The sequence below is a fragment of the Capsicum annuum genome, chromosome 10, assembly GCF_002878395.1.
Source record: "Capsicum annuum cultivar UCD-10X-F1 chromosome 10, UCD10Xv1.1, whole genome shotgun sequence".
In the NCBI taxonomy this organism is placed as follows: Eukaryota; Viridiplantae; Streptophyta; class Magnoliopsida; order Solanales; family Solanaceae; genus Capsicum; species Capsicum annuum.
In genome coordinates, this window is record NC_061120.1 from 162525260 (window position 1) to 162543629 (window position 18370).

The following is an 18370-nucleotide window of genomic DNA, read 5'->3' on the forward strand; positions in this document are numbered from 1 at the left end:
TGAATAATCTCAGTCAGGGAAAAGTAAAGCTGAGGAGAGATGTGAAAACAACATTGAGGGAGGTAGACAAGGGTGTGTAGATGGTGATGAAGAAAATGAAAGTAAGAAAGAGGAGGAATTGGAGAGTGAGAAAGAGAAAGAGGATGATCATCAACATGATGATAATGGATCACCAATGGGCCATGAATTAATATCAACATCCCAGCATGATCCTGTCAAAACTTTTAGTATAGACAGGTTTCAAGTTGTGATGCCGATAAATGACCCAGAAGCAAAACAACTAACTAGTCAAATTGTACTTAAATGTCAATAGGGAAATTTTTTAAACATTTTATGAAAATTATGAAGAATGAAAACATAGGTGGACTTTTGTAACGCCCCAATTTTCTGGAACCAAAATGCCACACAGTGCTTATCACCCCAAAGGATCACAAGCTAACCCTATTCTGATATCTGTACCTAAGCACTGCATAGTATAGGTAATAAATGCAGAGAACTGGCGGAAACTTGCCATAAGGTTCAAAATGTCTAAAATAATCAATACTGAAAACTGAATACTAATACATCTGTCCGAAAAGCCTCTAACTATCTGAACTATGGAGCTAATGGGATATGTCCCCAACTAACTCCGTCTACTGAAAATAAAATGAGTCTAATACCATAACAAAAAAAGGATCATCCTCGAATAAAGAGGACCCACTGCTATGTCTACTGCTGCTGACTGAGTCTGGACTGCTAAGGGTTCTCTGGATTTCGCGCTTCAGAACCTATCTATAAAACACCATAGCACAAGATAAAAGTATGCGTCAGTACTTGAATGAACTGGTATGCTAGATGAGGCAAGGCTAAATGCAAGGGCTTATGCATGAACATAACTTAACTGAATAATCATGAGAGTACTGAATGAGGACATATGCATGAATGCACAAATCATAACCGAAATCATCATGACTCTGAATACTGATACTCGGATACTACTTTACTGACATCTGAACTCACAACTAGTACTGAGATACTGAATAACTAAATCTTTTGGTATTGATAACTGAGTACTGAAGTTGAGATCAATCCTATCTAGCGAGTTATCTCTGAATCTGATGATACTAAAGCTGATTAACTGAATCTACTCATTTTAATAACTGAATTCTAAGCTTGCTATTATCGACTAACTAAATCTGAGATCAGACCTCTCTAACGAATGATCTCTGAATCTACTACTAATGATAAGGAATGATTGAATACTACTAAGATCTGATCTGAGTACTGAACTGAAGCTGGAAGGCTAATGATACTTAGATTACTGAGATTTCTTAAGTTCTGTAACTGTCTGAGAGTACTGAGTTCTGTAACTCACTGAGTTCTAAGAATCGTGGCTTGACTGAGATTATCGAGAAAACTGACACAGTCTCTAGACTTGCAACTAAATTACCTGGTATAAATACCCCCAAGACTCGATAACATAAAAATAAAACATAAACATTCTTGAATAATCATGACCATGGACATTCATTCACCATTACAATCATTAAAGCATTTCTTCAAGAACTTGGAAATCATAAAAATGTGATAGTATAGGGAGACATGCTATTAGGTCATACTCCATTCAACAAGGTCTTACAACAAACACTTATCATGCATTGAAGAGCACATAATTGGGGAATTTCATGCTAACCTGTCACAATTCATTCACTAAGTCTTTTCAATAAACACTTGGCATGCATGAACTTACACACAATTGGGGATTTCTAGTCAACATGCTATAATGGCTCTAATTCCTTCGCCAAAAGCATTTTATCAAACATATGGGGAACATGCTTTGGTTATTCAACAATTTCTACACCTAATTATCATAAATACATCACTTAGCATGCAACTTGAAGAGAGTTTACCATGAACATCACATGAATATCACATACTAGGATCAAAACTTGAAACTTTGTAAAGAAAAAATGAATTAAAACTCACTAATATTACGAACTTCATTTTCAATTCACATGAATCATGGAAAACTCATAAATATAAGATCTTTGAATTTAGAAAAAGGATTCTTGAACTTCTTGGGTGGAAGGAACCCAAGAATCAACATCTAACATACCTTTCTATGTAATTCTTGAAAGATTCACGGTGAAACCTTGATGATTTGAGTCTTGGATTAGAAATCCTAGGTCTTATTCTTGAAGAAATTGAGAGAAACTAACAATATTTGGGTATAAATGTATTGAATATCGTGTTAAAGAGTATATATATAGGGGTTGGGAAAAAACTCTTTTTCACCTTAAAATTAAAATATGAAACTGGAAAAAATCTTGATTTTACGTACTGGCGCGATGCACCATAATCACGCTAGCTTATTGGAAATTAGATAATTGGGAAACTGAGCCTTGGTGCGACACAGTGGAAATCGCGTTTCCAGCTTGGTTGCGAACTAGAAAGACACCTCAATGCGGTGAAATCATGGAGGCTCACTGGAATTTGACAATCGCCATTTTGGCTAGCTCCGTGATGCGCTAAAGTGCCAGGTGGCACACTGTCTCACTAAAATGGCTCTAACTCTTCGCCCGAGTGTCAGGTTTAGGAGAATTTGGTATCGACGGAAAGCTTATTCAATTATCTACATGAAAAACGTCAATATTAGGGAAATTCTACATATTTTAAAATATCTCTCACTTTGGAAGTCACTTCTCGATCTTTTAAGGCCGAAAATACACTTTACTTGACACGCTCTAAGGCTTAGACTACGAGTGAACTTTATGGGGGTTTACAAATTTTTAAGAAGAGATGCTTTGGACGCTTTCTTGAGCTGCCTGAGGACCTCTCTGCCCATATTTGTTTCCCTATGACGATGGTATATGGCCTTCCCAAGCGCAGGATCAAGTACATGAGGGATGATAAAGATCCGGAAGAAGGGGGCAAAAAGAAGATGGATGAAATCTCGATTAACTATTGTGGCATACCTATTTATTTTGGCTTCCAAGAGTTTGCCATAGTGATGGGATTGAGATGTCATCGTCCTGAAGAACCACCACCCCGTAAAAGGTCCAAGGCAAGAAAATCAAGGAAAAAATAGATGGGTTGTTTGACATTGCTCGACGTGGCTACAAAGCATCAGATTTTTTGACAGATCTTGAGGATAAAACCATACCAGAGCAGTATAGGGAGCAATTGTGCTTAGTTTAGTTTGCCCATTCGGTTATATTGGCAAGAGATGTCAACAAGGTCATAGAAGATGATTTATTGGCGCGTGCTTAGGATTTTGATATATTCAACAATTATCCCTGGGGATATGACAGCTTCTACTTAACTGTCCAATATTTACTAACAAAGCTATCATCAGAGACGACCACATTATACGGCTTTCCTTGGGCTTTCATGATAAAATTAATCACTAATTTTACTCATCCATTAATTTATATTGAATATAGTTATTATGACTTTTTTTTTTACTTTCTTCCTATTTACATTTTTTAGGCTTGGGCATTTAAAGCCATTTCTTCCCTCTGAATACAGTTAATAGATTACCCGGATGAGGTTTCTCTTCCAAGGATGTTTAGGTGGTTGGCTGCAAAGAGCAACACCAATATTAAAGAAGTTGATCCCTTTAACCCTCCGGATGATGCAGTACGTCTTCTTCAAGTAAAATAACTTTACTCAAAGAAAGATACGGAACAGATGTTATATCTGGTGCAACAGATGTTATATCTGATACACCAGATAGGACATCTGTTATGATAGGTTACTCTTCTTGTGCCAATTGATGCAAAAGATGGATAATCTATTTCAACAGATGATTGATATCTTACATCAGATCCATCTATTGCTTTGGTACTCTGAACTCGACTCCTAACAGATTAACCCTCTACTACAAATTATGCAACAGATGTGTAATTTGATAACATATTGTTCATATATTATGATGTACGGATCATCTGTTACATAACAGATTACCCGTCTTGTGCAACTTTTGCAATAGATGATTGATATTTTGCATCAGATTATCCATGTGTTGCTCTATTTCTCTGAACCAAACTCAAATGGATTTTAACCATATACTGCGAACTATGCAACAGATGGGTCTTTTTTTTTCAAATGTAACCCAACTGTGAGAATGATTATATTATATGATTTAAATGCATCTGTCTTTTTTTCTTTTTTATAGGTTGTGCATCCATGGATTGTGACTACTAAAGAGAAGTTGGTGATGACTTCTTATATTACTCTAGGTCATGTTGATACTATAGCAGACCCAACAGTGGAGTTAATAAAGAAGGAATTAGCTGAAGAAACAGCCATAAGAAGAGCAGTTAGACAAGGTCAGCCTAATGTTGAGGCTATTCATGACCCACCTACTAAGGCAGATCCGGTTGCTTCTTCTGGTGGAGTTATTGGTGTTGGCGACAGGCATGCTGATTTTGTAACCACTCGTAATGATGAGCATGTTGATGCTCAAGAAATAATAAATATATTTAAAAACACCCCTTTACACCCTTAAATAGGTCCCTTTCACTCCTTTTTACCCTTGTGTTCTCATTGCGGATGCGAAGAGTGCAAGGACAGACATGATAAACTCTTTGAAAAAGTAGAGGCTATATCTAAAGCTATTGAGAAATTCAAATCCAAGAGGTGTGTCATACCACCCAAGAAGGTGAGCGAGCCACACACTCCAACAGTGTTGGTTAGGAGAGATAAAATAGCAATTAGAGATGTACTCTCCGATTGAAAATCAAAATAAATTATAATTCCTCCCTCTCCAAAAGCAGTTGAAGTTCAGGGGCCAGTCAATAAGGTGGATATATACACGAAACTTGGTTTCAAAGAGAAGAGGGATTTGCGACAGGATAAAAATACCAAGCCAGGCGCACCAGATTACCCCAGGCCTTTCTTTTCCCCCCAAAACTTCCGAACTATGACTGATATGTTTGTGCCGTACGAGGACAAGGTAAGTTTACTTTTCCTAACCTAGACCTTCTAGTCTACACCATGAGAAGAAGCTATACAATAGATTTCACATCTATTGCGACAGCTGGGTATACTGGTGCAACTGGTAGTGATTCTGTTGCAACTTATTATCCATCTGTTTCATAAGTTGCGTTGGATAATTGATTCAGAGAACCCTATGCAACAAATGGACCATCCATTGCATCTTTCCAATTACTAACCTATTTAAAAATTGATTTCTTATATCATAGCATGTTGACATAATTCTCTGCCTTATGACGAAAGGGAAATTAAAGTATCGGAAAGCTTATGACGCTGCCGAAAGGATAATGGACCTTGACTTCTGCAAGAAGCTCACGGATAAGTATGGTCAACTAGTTGAGGAGGTGTTATCTCTTGGTATGGAACTTGATTTCCTAGTTCCTATCTTGGTCTTGGATAAATAAGAAATGATAAAATCTATTAGAAGGGAGAGGCCAAATTCACACGGTAAGAGCTGAACCGAGGCAAAGAGCATTCTTGCAGTCATTAGCATGAATGACATGTATTATTGGGATGTTGAGAAATACTCGAGGAGGGAAAGATTAATGTTTGTGACTCCAACATACCTCTCATCGACAATTTTGATCTTTTTCTCCTCGTAGAGCCACTGATGGTGTTGTTGTCCATCTTGTTGAGGAAGAGTAAATTGATGAATTATTTCCCAAAGAAAGTGTTGATGAAGAAATAATGTGATTTTAAAGGTCAAAACAAAGGAATGATCCTTCTAAAAGATGATGCCGCTAAAGCGAGCGGCTCACACGCTCTTACACACATCGAATGTTTGCTGACCGGCACAGAAATGGACGAGCCAATGACTTTTCTATGCGACAACGTTGTGGCAAACTTGCAAGAGGTCTGGGCTTATGGGGTACTAACTGGATGCTTGAATCCTGTGTATATAGAAGAGCCTGTGAAATAGCAATTTTTAATTTCAAGTCACCCTTCACTTTATTACATGTACATGTAGTGGCAATAATTTTTTTCTGATAAAAGTTGAGTTTTTTATAATGCAATAGATTGTCAATCTGTAGTAAAATATATTGAATCTGTTATGGCAGATAGTTTATTTATTACAATAGGTTAGTCATCTGTTGCATTATGACAATGTTATTTCTATAAATAATCTAATAATCTAAGTCTAATCTGTTGAAACAGTGGGAAGACCTGTTTGATAATTTCCAACAGATGACCTAAATTTTACAACATATGCCTAAATCTTTTTGATATTTTTCAAAAGTTACACTTGAATATCCATGTGCTCGACAACACCAAACCAGTAGCAAATACACACACCATCATGAAAATTTCAGCAATTAGGCTTGAATATCCATGTCCCCAATAACACCAAACCATAGCAATAATGACCAAAATGCAGTATCTTCTTGCTCGATTTTATTTCTCTTCAGAAGCCTTGACTTTGTTCAACAAACCCCAGATTACACGATTTGCTTGTGAAGGGTATCATTCTTAATACCAATTAAAGTAATCGTATCCACCCAATTTCTATAAAAAAGAGAACACAATTACAAAATAATTATAAGTCAATAATTAATCAACTAATTAAATAAAAAAATATTACCTTTGAAATCTTACAAGTAAAAAACCTTCGACCTGGATTTTGTTGAGTCCAAGAAGTCTTCAACAGAGCTTCATGACCGCACTTACAATATCAAAAATCTTCATCACAAAAAATAGTGGAAGATGCGCTCGATATTGTCAAGCTCAATTGGAAAAAATGAAAGAAATAATTTGAAGAATTTGGATAGATAAAATAAGATGATGATGAAAAAGAAGATTTGGAAATAGGGTTAATTTTAGGAGGAAAATGAATATATAAGACAATGGAAGGGGATGATCGTTGAGGGCCAAGTGCCGGCAAGTCAGCAAAATGTGCTAGACTGACACATTTGATGGCTATTTTATTTTATGTTTTTAAAATGAACACTGTCTAGTTGATGCCTATTTTATTTTAGGTGTTTGAGCTGAACACCGTCGATGGGTTCCATCTTTTTTATTTCAATTCACTTTAACCTTTTTACACGTAGTGATAATTTTTTATGTCCAACGAAAGTTGAATTTTTATAATGCAACAGATTCTCCATCTGTTGTAACAGTTATTCTACCTGTTCTGACATATAGTTTATCTGTTATAATAGGATGGTCATTTGTTACATTATATTGATATTTCTATCTAAGTCCATCTGTTGCAATAGTGGGAAGACCTGTTCGATAAATGCCAACAGATTACCTACCTGTTGTAATAGATGTCTAAATCTGTTTGATTTTTCCAATAGATATGTCATCTGTTGCAACAGATACATTATCTCTTGCAATATTTGAATCTAGTATTCCTTTTCAATTAATTAGTTCAAATCTAAGGAATATATAAAATTTATAAAAAAAATAAAATAAATCGAAGCCTTCAGAAATTAGCTGAAATAAGTCATCAAATAAAAGAAATGTAAGAAAATTGTTATAGGTACAGATCTCAACAAATACATCAACAACAGTCTCAAGCTATAAAGATCTACTCAGTATGGATAAGTTGTCCTTCATCCGGTGCTATGGAATTCGGCTTTGCTCGTCGTGGATCTTTATTATCACTTACATACAGTTTCTGCGCTTTCTATTCTCTGTATTTCCATAAAAAGAGTAGCATATTGTCAATGTTGTTCAGTAGTAGCTTCTTCTACATCCACCTGGAAAGCTAGAATTGGTCAATCCTAATCACAGAGATAAAATAAAATAGAAAAGGATAACTCATCTGTTTTAGCAAATCAAACAGGTCTTTCTCTTATTTTAAATTATTCCAAACAGATTATATTTCTGTTGCAATAATGAATCAAATGTTTGGACAAATTTCTACATGAGGAAGACCCTGTATGATAACTTCCAATAGATGAACCATCCGTTGCAATATGTGAATCATCTATTGCAGCAGATAGGTCATCTTTTGGTACAAATAAAAGCGGTAAGAAGAGCTGTTTGATTTGCTAAAACAGACGAGACATATGTCGCAATAGATACTTTATCTGGTACAATAAGTTAGTCAACTATTGTGACAGACGTATATATCTGTTTGATAATTTTTAGCAGATGTGTCATCTGTTGAATAGATATGTGTCTATTTGTTTTGTCAGTTGGAAGACATATATTCACTATAACACCCCAAAATTTCCATCCAGAGATGTCACACGGTGCTTAGGGCTACACGTAGCCCCAAGCTAACCCTCGGAGGCAGACACTACCTCAAGGAGCTCAATTCAACAATAGTCATGCATAATAAAGAGATATATCACATCGGGTTCAAGAAAGATACTGGAGAATACTAAACTGTACAACCAAAATATTTATTGAATATCTGTACACACCATCCCTCTAGTCTGACAAAGCCTCTACACATCAAAATCAAGGAGCCTTTGGGACAAACCCCCAACTGACTCAACAGTACTGAAAGTCATAACAACAAAATGATATCACAAAAATATAGACACGGCCCTCGAACCATGAGACTCACCACTGAGGAAACGTAGTGAGGCACCCGAATATTGCTAACGCAGCTGTGGCTGAGTACCTGAACCTACATTTCAAGAAAAATGTAGCCCATAGGAAAATATGTGGGTCAGTACTTTGGAATGTACTAGGTATGTGGGGGTGCATGCAATAATGTAAATATCATCATCAATTTCATGAAAATATGCATATGTACAATGATGGCTCACTTGGCTTGAGTTAGATTGAAACATACTTTTCATGATCTCATAGTAAATAAATCATATGATAAAAACCTCATAAATCATCATAAACAACTGAACTCTTTAACTCAAGACTCAGAGTGACTCAGTAATTCAAGAAACTCAACTCTTATGGACATGGGAGGTTCTTATAACCGACATAAACCATGTGAGCTACATGTAATCCAAGGTTTTTCCCTCCTAAGGAGAGAACCCCACATTGGCGGGAGCGTCGTACTCTTGTTAGGAAGTACAACCTCAATTTAGTGATCACAATCTCATACTCGGCCTCTGGCCCACAAATATCAATACCAATCATACGGTGGCATGTAAGTTTAGGAAAAATATCATATTTTCCGATCAGTGCTAAATACTACTCCCAGACACAAGCTCAAAACGTGTTAGAAAATCCACCACAAATATCATAAGGGTCTATCATGAATATCAAATCAAATCTCTTTCTCATTTATCAAATCATAATCAATTTGTGGATTCCTAACTCGACTCAAATCAAATCAATCTTTTCCAATATCAAAATGTATAAATTCATTAAATCATGGCAACATCAATAACTTTGAGGAAATATCAAGACTCATTATAACAACTCAATCTCATTAATCAATATAATCAACAATCCAATTTGTCATAAGGAAGCTTAAAGCTTGACACATATCTTAAAAGCACTTGAAATATCAACTCATGGTAGAAATATGAAATTCACAATATTAAATATCAAGTCATAAATTGGGAATAGTAAAATAATCGTGTATAACAAACTTGAACAATTTATATTCTCATAGTCTCATGATGAAGTAATTTGGGTATAAACCCACATGCAAAATCATATAAATCCATAATAGAAATCACATCTTTGGGCACAAGAACGAAAGGATTGCTCTTGTTCAAAACTCCACATACCTTAATCTTCAAAATTGGATAAATTCTAGTGCATAAGACTCTATCCGCACTTATAATAAATGATTCTTGAAGCCCACACTATGAGGAACTTGGTTCTTGAAGAAATCTTAAAGATTTATGGATGATTTTTGGAAGATTAATGTTCTTGAATGAAACCCTAGATATATTTTCTTAAGAGAATTGGAAGAGAAAATGAAGAAATTAGGGTTTGGATCTCATATATATAGGGGCCTCCAAAAGATGAAAAAAGACCAAAATACCCTTGCAAAAATGTTCTTTAATTGCTGAAAAAAATAGCTACGACATTTGTGCCAAGTTGTCACGAAATTTTGTCACAAAAGGGTGGAATTTATGACTTTCAGCTTAAGGTTGATGACATTTTGTGACAAGCCGTCAGACTTGTGACAAGTCATCACAAAATATTGGAATTTGTGACTTTCTGCTTAAGGTGACGACATTTTGTTACAAGCCATTAGGCTTGTGACAAGTCATCACAAAAGGTCGTCACACAGTTTACAGGCGACACGCTGAAGTCAAATAGGCATAACTTTTCGCTCTGATACCGGATTTGGGTAAAATTGGTACCGTGGGAAAGATAATTCAATTATCTATCTGTTCATGGATCATGAGCTCTAAATTTCTTAGTGTAAGAAGATATATGCTTAATTGAAGTTGACTATACCAAAATCCTTCTCAAGAATTCAATCGGTAAGAGATGTTTTGATTTACCTAATCGCTAGGACATCTTTGAGGCCTTAATACACACCACCCTTGATCAGAAAACAACCAAAGAACTATAATTTATTTCTCATGAGCTTGAGTCATGGTGGCACTATTGGTTAGAGTTCTCGGGGTATTACATTTACCTTCTTCAGCTCGTGTTGCTCTCCTTTGGACATTGTACGTTGCTCAGTGCAACACACAGACAGAGGAGTTGCAATTTTTCTTTTTTGGATACTTGATAATGTCCTAAAAATCACTTTCCTTCTCCTCTTAGACCTAATCTCTAATGGAGCGGATGGAAATAAAATTCTCTTTGATGGAATGAGACCCATCTTAGATGTCAATTCCTTTATAGAAGCAATTAATGCATTAATAGCATTAATTAATACATCATGTTTCACCCTGCAGTCTTGACATTTGCATGCAAAACATTCCCTGGGAGTGGCAAAATCTATATAACCAGTATGATCATACTCATAATGATTTGCTTTAAATAATGTAAGAGGAGCAATATTAGCACCAACAGTAGCACCACTACCACCAAAAACAACTCCATCACCACTAAGACCATCAACTACAACAAGCCCACCCTCCAAAATTATTTTTCTTGTAATGACTATTGCTCTAAATAATTTTATTTTTATTCTGTCGATGACCTTAGAGTCCGATAAAGTTTGCACAGATCGTAAAGTAAGAAAAAATGGCATCTTCAAATCTCGATTGGTCAGAACTAGCGACAGATGCACAATCTAACATAAATCATTACATATATTTGAATGATGATTAGATCATTCAAAAAAAATTATTAATTAAAAGAAAAAAATAATTATAATTATACTTATTGCATCCTTCGGGGGGTTGAAGAGATCACAAAATTTTACATTTTTATCAGTTTTGGCCGACAACCATCTTAAGATTCTTGGATAAGAAACTCCTTCCTGGTAGTTCACTGCTGTCTCGAAAAAGGAATGGCTTCAAACGCCCAAGCCTATAAAATAACGCCAATAAATCAAAACCTTTATTGAGTAAGAAAAATGAATGATATCATAATAGAAGAAACATTTACCATGAAAGCCCATGGGAAGCCATATAAGTTGACTGTCTTTGGCGCTAATGGAGTCAACAATATTTGACAGTCATTTTGAAGCTTTTATACCCTTAAGGATAGCTATTAAATGCCTCAAGATCCTCAGAGAGCTTTGTTAAACTGAGGCTTATGTTATTGTTAACGTCTCTCACCCAAAGAATATTATGTACAAATTAAACCAAGCACAATGACTGTTTGTGCTTCTTTGAAAGTCCTTTACCTTTCAACGCTTCTATCAAATTTTTATTTTTGAAGATTGGACCAACAATGGACACTAGGTCATCATGATCACACGACTTGCTTTTGCCTTTTTTGGGTGTCTGGGGTATTTTTTTGGGTTAGAATAGGTATAACTTGAGAAGGAGTTAGAATAGGTATAACTTGAGCAGGAGGATAATATTTTAGTCCAGTAACTATGGCAAACTCCTTCCAACCAAAACAAACAGACATGCCACAGTAATTTATCCATACCTCATCCATCTTATCTTTGTTTTCATACATAAACTACGCTTGAGATGTTCATATACCATTTTCATTTGGAAACGAGCATTGTTGTCCTTCAGCAAATCAAGATATTTCCCAAAGCAGCTGTCCCTGAAATCAGCATTCAATTTTTATTCTCGGAGTATTTTTTTAAAGGTGTCAAAAGATTTTCCCATGGCTGACTTAACCACGAAATCATCCGTTAAATCTATGACACCGTCATAATGAATTTTCATAGGATAACGATCAATGCTGAAGGCTTTGACCAACTCTTTGGTGGAAGGGCTATTAGAATTTGCATCATCCCTTTTGAAATATTTCTCTTCCCCATGTTCATCATATTCTACTCCCGATTGAGATAGCACTTGTAAAGTAAGCTCATAGAGTGGTGGATGTAGCTTAGCTGCTTCACTTGTTCCTTTACTTGGACTTGATTCAGTTTCTGTTCTTTTGGGAACCATATTATCTAAAATTAACAGAAACATAAAAAAATATTATAGTTGATTAATGCATCGTTAAAAAGGGATACCAGTAAATCAAACAAGTAAAACAACAAAATAACAGTTACAACAGATCACTAATCTATTGTGCCAAATAGTATATCTGTTACAGCATATAACCAACCTATTATAGCAAATGAGTAATCTGTTGCAAAAATATAAAATATATCACTTATCTTGTAAGACAGATAAATGGTCTATGTAATAGATCATATATTGTTGCGACATATGAGTGATCCGTTAGGACAGTTAAATAACCTATTACAACGGATGAGTAATCTGTTGTTATAATACAAAATAAATCACTCATCTATTGAGAAAAATGAATGGTCTGTGCAGTAGATCACACATCTGTTGTAACATCATCTATTGCAACATGTGAGTGATCTATTGGAATAGTTAAATAACCTGTAGCAATAGCTGAGTAATCTGTTACGACAATACAAAACATATCACTCATCTGTTGAGAAAAATAAATGGTATGTACAACAGATCACACATCTGTTATGATATCATCTGTTGCAATATATGATTGGTCTGTTAGAAAAGTTAAATAACCTGTAGCAACAGCTGAGTAATTTGTTGCGATAATACAAAATATATCACTCATCTATTGAGAAAGATGAATGATTTATGCAACAGATCACACATCTGTTATAATATATGAGTGATCTATCAGAGCAGTTAACTAACCTGCAGCAATGGTTGAGTAATCTGTTGTGATAATACAAAATATATCACTCATTTGTTGAGATAGATGAATGATCTGTACAATAGGTCACACATCTGTTGCAGCACATGAGTGATCTATTGGAAAAGTTATCAACGGTTAATATTGTTTAGATTTCTTCCAACATAGGGTCTTCTATCGCGGCAGATAAATGATCAGTTGGAAAAATTAAGTCTTGGACATTTCTTGTTGAAAGAGTTGATAGGATTTTATCCAACAGGAGGTTCATCTGTTGTATCAGATCATTAATTTGATGGTTCTTCCATTGCATCAGATGATTAATTAGTTGCATCAGATTTTTTTATTTGATGCTTAATCTGTTGCAACATATGGTTAATCTGTTGTATCATATGATTAATCTGTTGTATCAGAATTGTAATCTGATGGTTCTTCTGATGTATCAGATGGTTGATCTGTTGCATTAGATGGTTAATATGTTGCACCAGATGGATAATCTGTTAGAGGAAACAAAAAATAGTAGCACGATTTTGTTCAACAAAAAAATAGCAATTTCACCATTTTTTATCACGAACAAGAACAGAACAAATAAACCCAAATTGTTGTTTTATTTTTATAAACACAAACAAAAAAAATCAAACTTCAAAAATACAACAAACAACAAAAAATCATAATTCACTTCGAAAAGAGAAGAGAAAAAATACCAGAAATTAGGGTTTTATTCAGACCGCATTTCAAATTAATACAACAAATATTAAAATTATTAACCAATACTATAAGAGAGGTTGCTCAAGTTTCTCGTTTTCTTCAATACTAAAAAGGCCATAATTTTTTACCTATGAAAGAAGAAAAGGAACGATGAAGAATTCGAAGATATTATGACGGAAGAGCAAGGCTGTCACGTTGATTGAAGGTTGAAGTCGAAAAGGAACTTGAATCCCAACTATTTGTAGTCGGATTTTGAAGTCGCCGAGGATTGAAATAAGAAATTTGTAAAACAGTTGGTTGAGAGAGAGTTGAGAGAAGCTGTCAAGAGAGAGATGAGAGACAGGTTGATTTGATTTGAAGAGGGAAACTCGAAGCCCAACTATTTATCGCTGGAGGTAGAAGTTGTCGGGGATTGAAGGGAGAAATTTTGCAGAATTGTCGGTTGGAAGAGAGTTGAGAGAGAAACTGTCGAGAGAGGGGAGAGAGTGGTTGATTGGATTGAAGAGGGATGCGGGTTGGGTTGATTTGTATTTTTAAAAAGATTAGAAAGTTTTAAAAATATTAATCAAGTCTACAATTAACTTAATCAAGTTTTCTAATGATGTTTGACCCTTTAAGTTGGTCAATGTCACCAATCCTTCATTCAAGACTTAAAAGATACTTTTCCTTCAATTTTCTCAGGAGAGAGAAACCTAAAGCACAAGACCGAGTTAATTTATTGGTTCTTTATTCGAATAAAAGTTTTTCCCATCAAGATTCAACACTTAACAATAAGCTTATTTCGAATTCAACAAATAAGTTTAATTGAAGATTCAGCTGCAGCATTAATGAATAGCATACCACATTATTATTAAATAACATAATAAAAAATAAGAAACAATCAATCAAAGAAGAAAAATAGAAAGAAATAAATCATTGAATTTTTGGCTACATCATTCAGCAACAACATGCTTATTTTGTCTAATTCTTTGATCCAATATTTTGAACTGAAGGTGAAACACGATAAATTATCAAAAGAGAAGAATTCGTTATCTTTATAATTCATATAATCTTTAAAGCTACATAAAGATGATAATGGAAGCAAAAAGATGACTTACAGAACTAAAATAAGAAGCAAAGAAATAATTTATTTCAAGTTTTGATCCAAGAATAGAATTATAAAAAAATTCACATAAAATTCTAATTGATTTAGAATTGTTAAATATTATAATTTTTTTTATTATATATTTTAGGACTTCTTTAAACCTTCTCTATTTTCTTTCAATTAGTTAAAAAGTTTCATATAAAAATTTTTAATACGATACATGGCTAGTCGTTGTTTTCCTTTTTCTAATTTTTTCTGTTTACCTAAAATACTTAGAAATAATTAATTGGTTAGTTATTAATGTTACGAAAAATATTAATACTCAATATTAGTTAGGCCAACTTTTAATTTTTGGACGTTCAGATCCAATCTTTTTTAAATGAAAAAGTATACAACCAATTTCTATTCCTATTTTAGAGGAAAATTTTCTTTATTTTCTTTTGAAGTGGAAAAGTTTCATATAATTTTTTTTTTAATACCATACGTATGTTAAGCCAAATCCTTTTTTATGAAAAAGGTTTCCAATATATTCCTGTTTGTGTGGGAAAATATTTGTTGGATGTTGCATCTAAAATTTAATTTGTATATTTAATATTAAGAATACATTAAAAAATTACTTTATTTATTGCAAAGTTTTTTTAATAAATGGAAAAAAGTTCAAACAATATTTATAAGATTATTCACAGTTTTAATATAGTATGATTTTTATTCCTTGTTTTTTTTATTTAGGAAAGGTTTCTTTTATGGGAAGACTTTTTCTGGATATTTTATCGTTTGTTTTTTTTTGGATATTTTATTCGCTATTTTTTTTTGGGGGGGGAGGGGGGGGGGGGTTTGAGTTGTCCTTTTGTAATTAGGAATGATTAGTTTTTGTAGATGGTGGAAAAGAATTTCTATATTTTTGTAAGAAAAGATTTTTTGGTTTTTGTAATTTAATATTATTAAAATAATAAAAGAAAAATGAAAAGATAATTTTTAATAAAGGATAAAAATTTTAAACGTAATTTTTAAGTCTTTGACACTTTTGATATATTATAGTTATAGATTATAGATTATATAGAAATATCAATTTCGATAAAATTACTTATATTCATTCCTCACTCGTAATAGTCACAAGTCGAAGCTTCTTGTGTTTCGTTATTTTTTGTCCTCTGACTATTGTGTTTCATCATTATCTTATAAAGAAATTTTATAGAATCATCAACAATATGACAAAAATCAAATGAGCCATTGTGTTTCAGCGTTATCAGTACAAAGATAATTTATAGAATCATCAACAATATGACCAAAATCAAATGAACCATTAGAACAATGAGCAGTACTTGTGACAATATATCGTGCGCATGACATGCATACACAATATAACGTAACCAAATCAATATATACAACTTGAAATTTTTACACAGAAAAGCGAAAGTCTGAGTTCCTTTTGGTTATCCTCAAACATGAAACCATCAAAGTAAGAAAAAGTTTGAGGTCCCTTTGGTTAATCCTCAAACTTATACACCAAACTAAAACCATAAAAGGAAAGACCAAGAAAAAAAAAACGAAAAAAGAGAAGCAAAAGAAGCTTATCTCACTTGAAAACCCATAGTTTTGTCACATTCATTTATAATAACAACAATTACGCCTTAGTCTCAAACAAGCCCATCATCCCTTTTGCTATTGATTTTCCTTTAGCAATATTTTTTTTTTAAAACTTCAACTTCAAATCATCACTTCACAGCACGAGAAGAAATCCGATGGCATCTAGCCGCGGGTGACTGGACTCCACCTGACACCATTCTTTTAGTGACAGTACTCACAGAAGTTGACGATGATGAAGAAGTTGTCGAAAACATAGAATCGGCATGTCCAAAAATTTGTAAATCAGACGTTTCAAAACGGCCCGAATCGCCTGGAAGTCTCATGTAGGAGGCCGAAGGCGATTCCGGCATCCATGTTGCCCTTCCATTTTTGTACTGTACTATTGCTTTGTAAACTAATGGTATCAACCCTTCCATTTATTTTGCAACTTTAGAAGAAATTTTGGAGTGTTGGAGGAAAATTGTGGAAGGGGGATATTATATAGTAAGGTGGTTTATTGGATAGGATAGGCCAGCTGTAAATGCTAAGATTAATGGATAAAAATTAAAGGAAAATTCAAAGAAGCTTCTAAGCAATGACATTGAAAAACTTCCACACATGAGAGCTCCATTTGAACTACCTACTTTTACATTTCACCAAATGTTAATTATATTTGTTATTATTAATTTCACTTGATCGTACTTGCACATTTTTGGTTATTAATATATTGGATTTGGCAAGGTATATACTTTCATTAAATCCAATGGCCGGTCGATCCTAATAAACAATCCCATTGTTTATTTTATCAGGCTTGGATTAGTATCCATGGTTTTTACATGATATTACTATATTATATATTTGGGGTAGTTCGGCTTTTCCTGCTCAAATTAATATTTATATTGTGAGTTAATTAGGACCAAGAAAGTTTTGCTCTGATTGATTTGTATATATATTAAAAAATTATTACTTCTATATAAGATTATAATTACATACAAATAGTTTCTTTTCTCAATTTATGTGTCACAATATTAATTCCAAGAGTCAAATTTTTAATTTTTATCTATTTCGTAAAAGACTAAAAGTAACATTAATCACAATAATAACGCATAAATTATTAGTGTATAGAAGTTTCAGACATCACTACAAAAATTCAGATGGATAGGTCGAGTAATAAATTCAAAGGGGTCATGGTAGATCAATTCAGAACTCGAAAATCCTAATATCCTAAATTCAGTTAGGAGATAATGGATTTATATATATATATATATATATATATATATATATCAGGATAGCATTATATATGCGCCATATGACTAACATTATATAATAGTACTACTATTTTAATGGTTAGTTAATATGTAGTATGTCATTTTTTGGTGACTATGCCATAATCTCATGGTGATTCTTCAATGGCATAACGAATAAACATGTCCTTTAACTTGATCTCAAATCACATCTATGACCTTCAATTTTGGATGTGTACATGTAGGCACTTAAACTTGTTTAAAGTTGAACAAGTAGACACACACGTCCTATGTGGCATAATACACGTAGGATGCCATGTCGGACAAGAATTTATCATGTAGAACGCCACATAGGACATATGTGTCTACCTGTTCTACTTTATACAAGTTTAAGAGTCTATTTGTGCACACCCAAAGTTGGAGGTCATAGATGTGATCTGAGGCTAAGTTAAAAGGCATGCTTATGTATTGTCCCTTCTTCAATTAAAAGCTTTTAAATGTGATCGATGTACATGGTGCCACTTTCATGGGAAAAATTGGTGGAGTGCCCACTTTCCAAACTTAATTTGTCAGCTACTTATTTAATTCTTTTCATTTAATTTTTAAGATTAGGGTCCATAAAGTTGTAAAAGTGGGGTCCACAGATGGATCAAGAGAC

At 33.8% G+C, this 18370-nt stretch overlaps 1 protein-coding gene across 1 annotated transcript; it reads right to left on the bottom strand.

The window, feature by feature from the left end:
- Positions 1 to 16457: 16457 nt before the first annotated feature.
- Positions 16458 to 17082, bottom strand: LOC107844855. Its single transcript, XM_016689198.2, has one exon. The coding sequence runs from the start codon at positions 16903 to 16905 to the stop codon at positions 16618 to 16620; it is 288 nt and encodes a 95-aa protein (XP_016544684.1). The 5' UTR covers positions 16906 to 17082; the 3' UTR covers positions 16458 to 16617.
- Positions 17083 to 18370: the final 1288 nt, after the last annotated feature.

What these genes read in the sequence shown, in the direction of transcription:
- LOC107844855 (XM_016689198.2), bottom strand. Translation starts at nt 16,905, where the DNA reads ATGGAAGGGTTGATACCATTAGTTTACAAAGCAATAGTACAGTACAAA.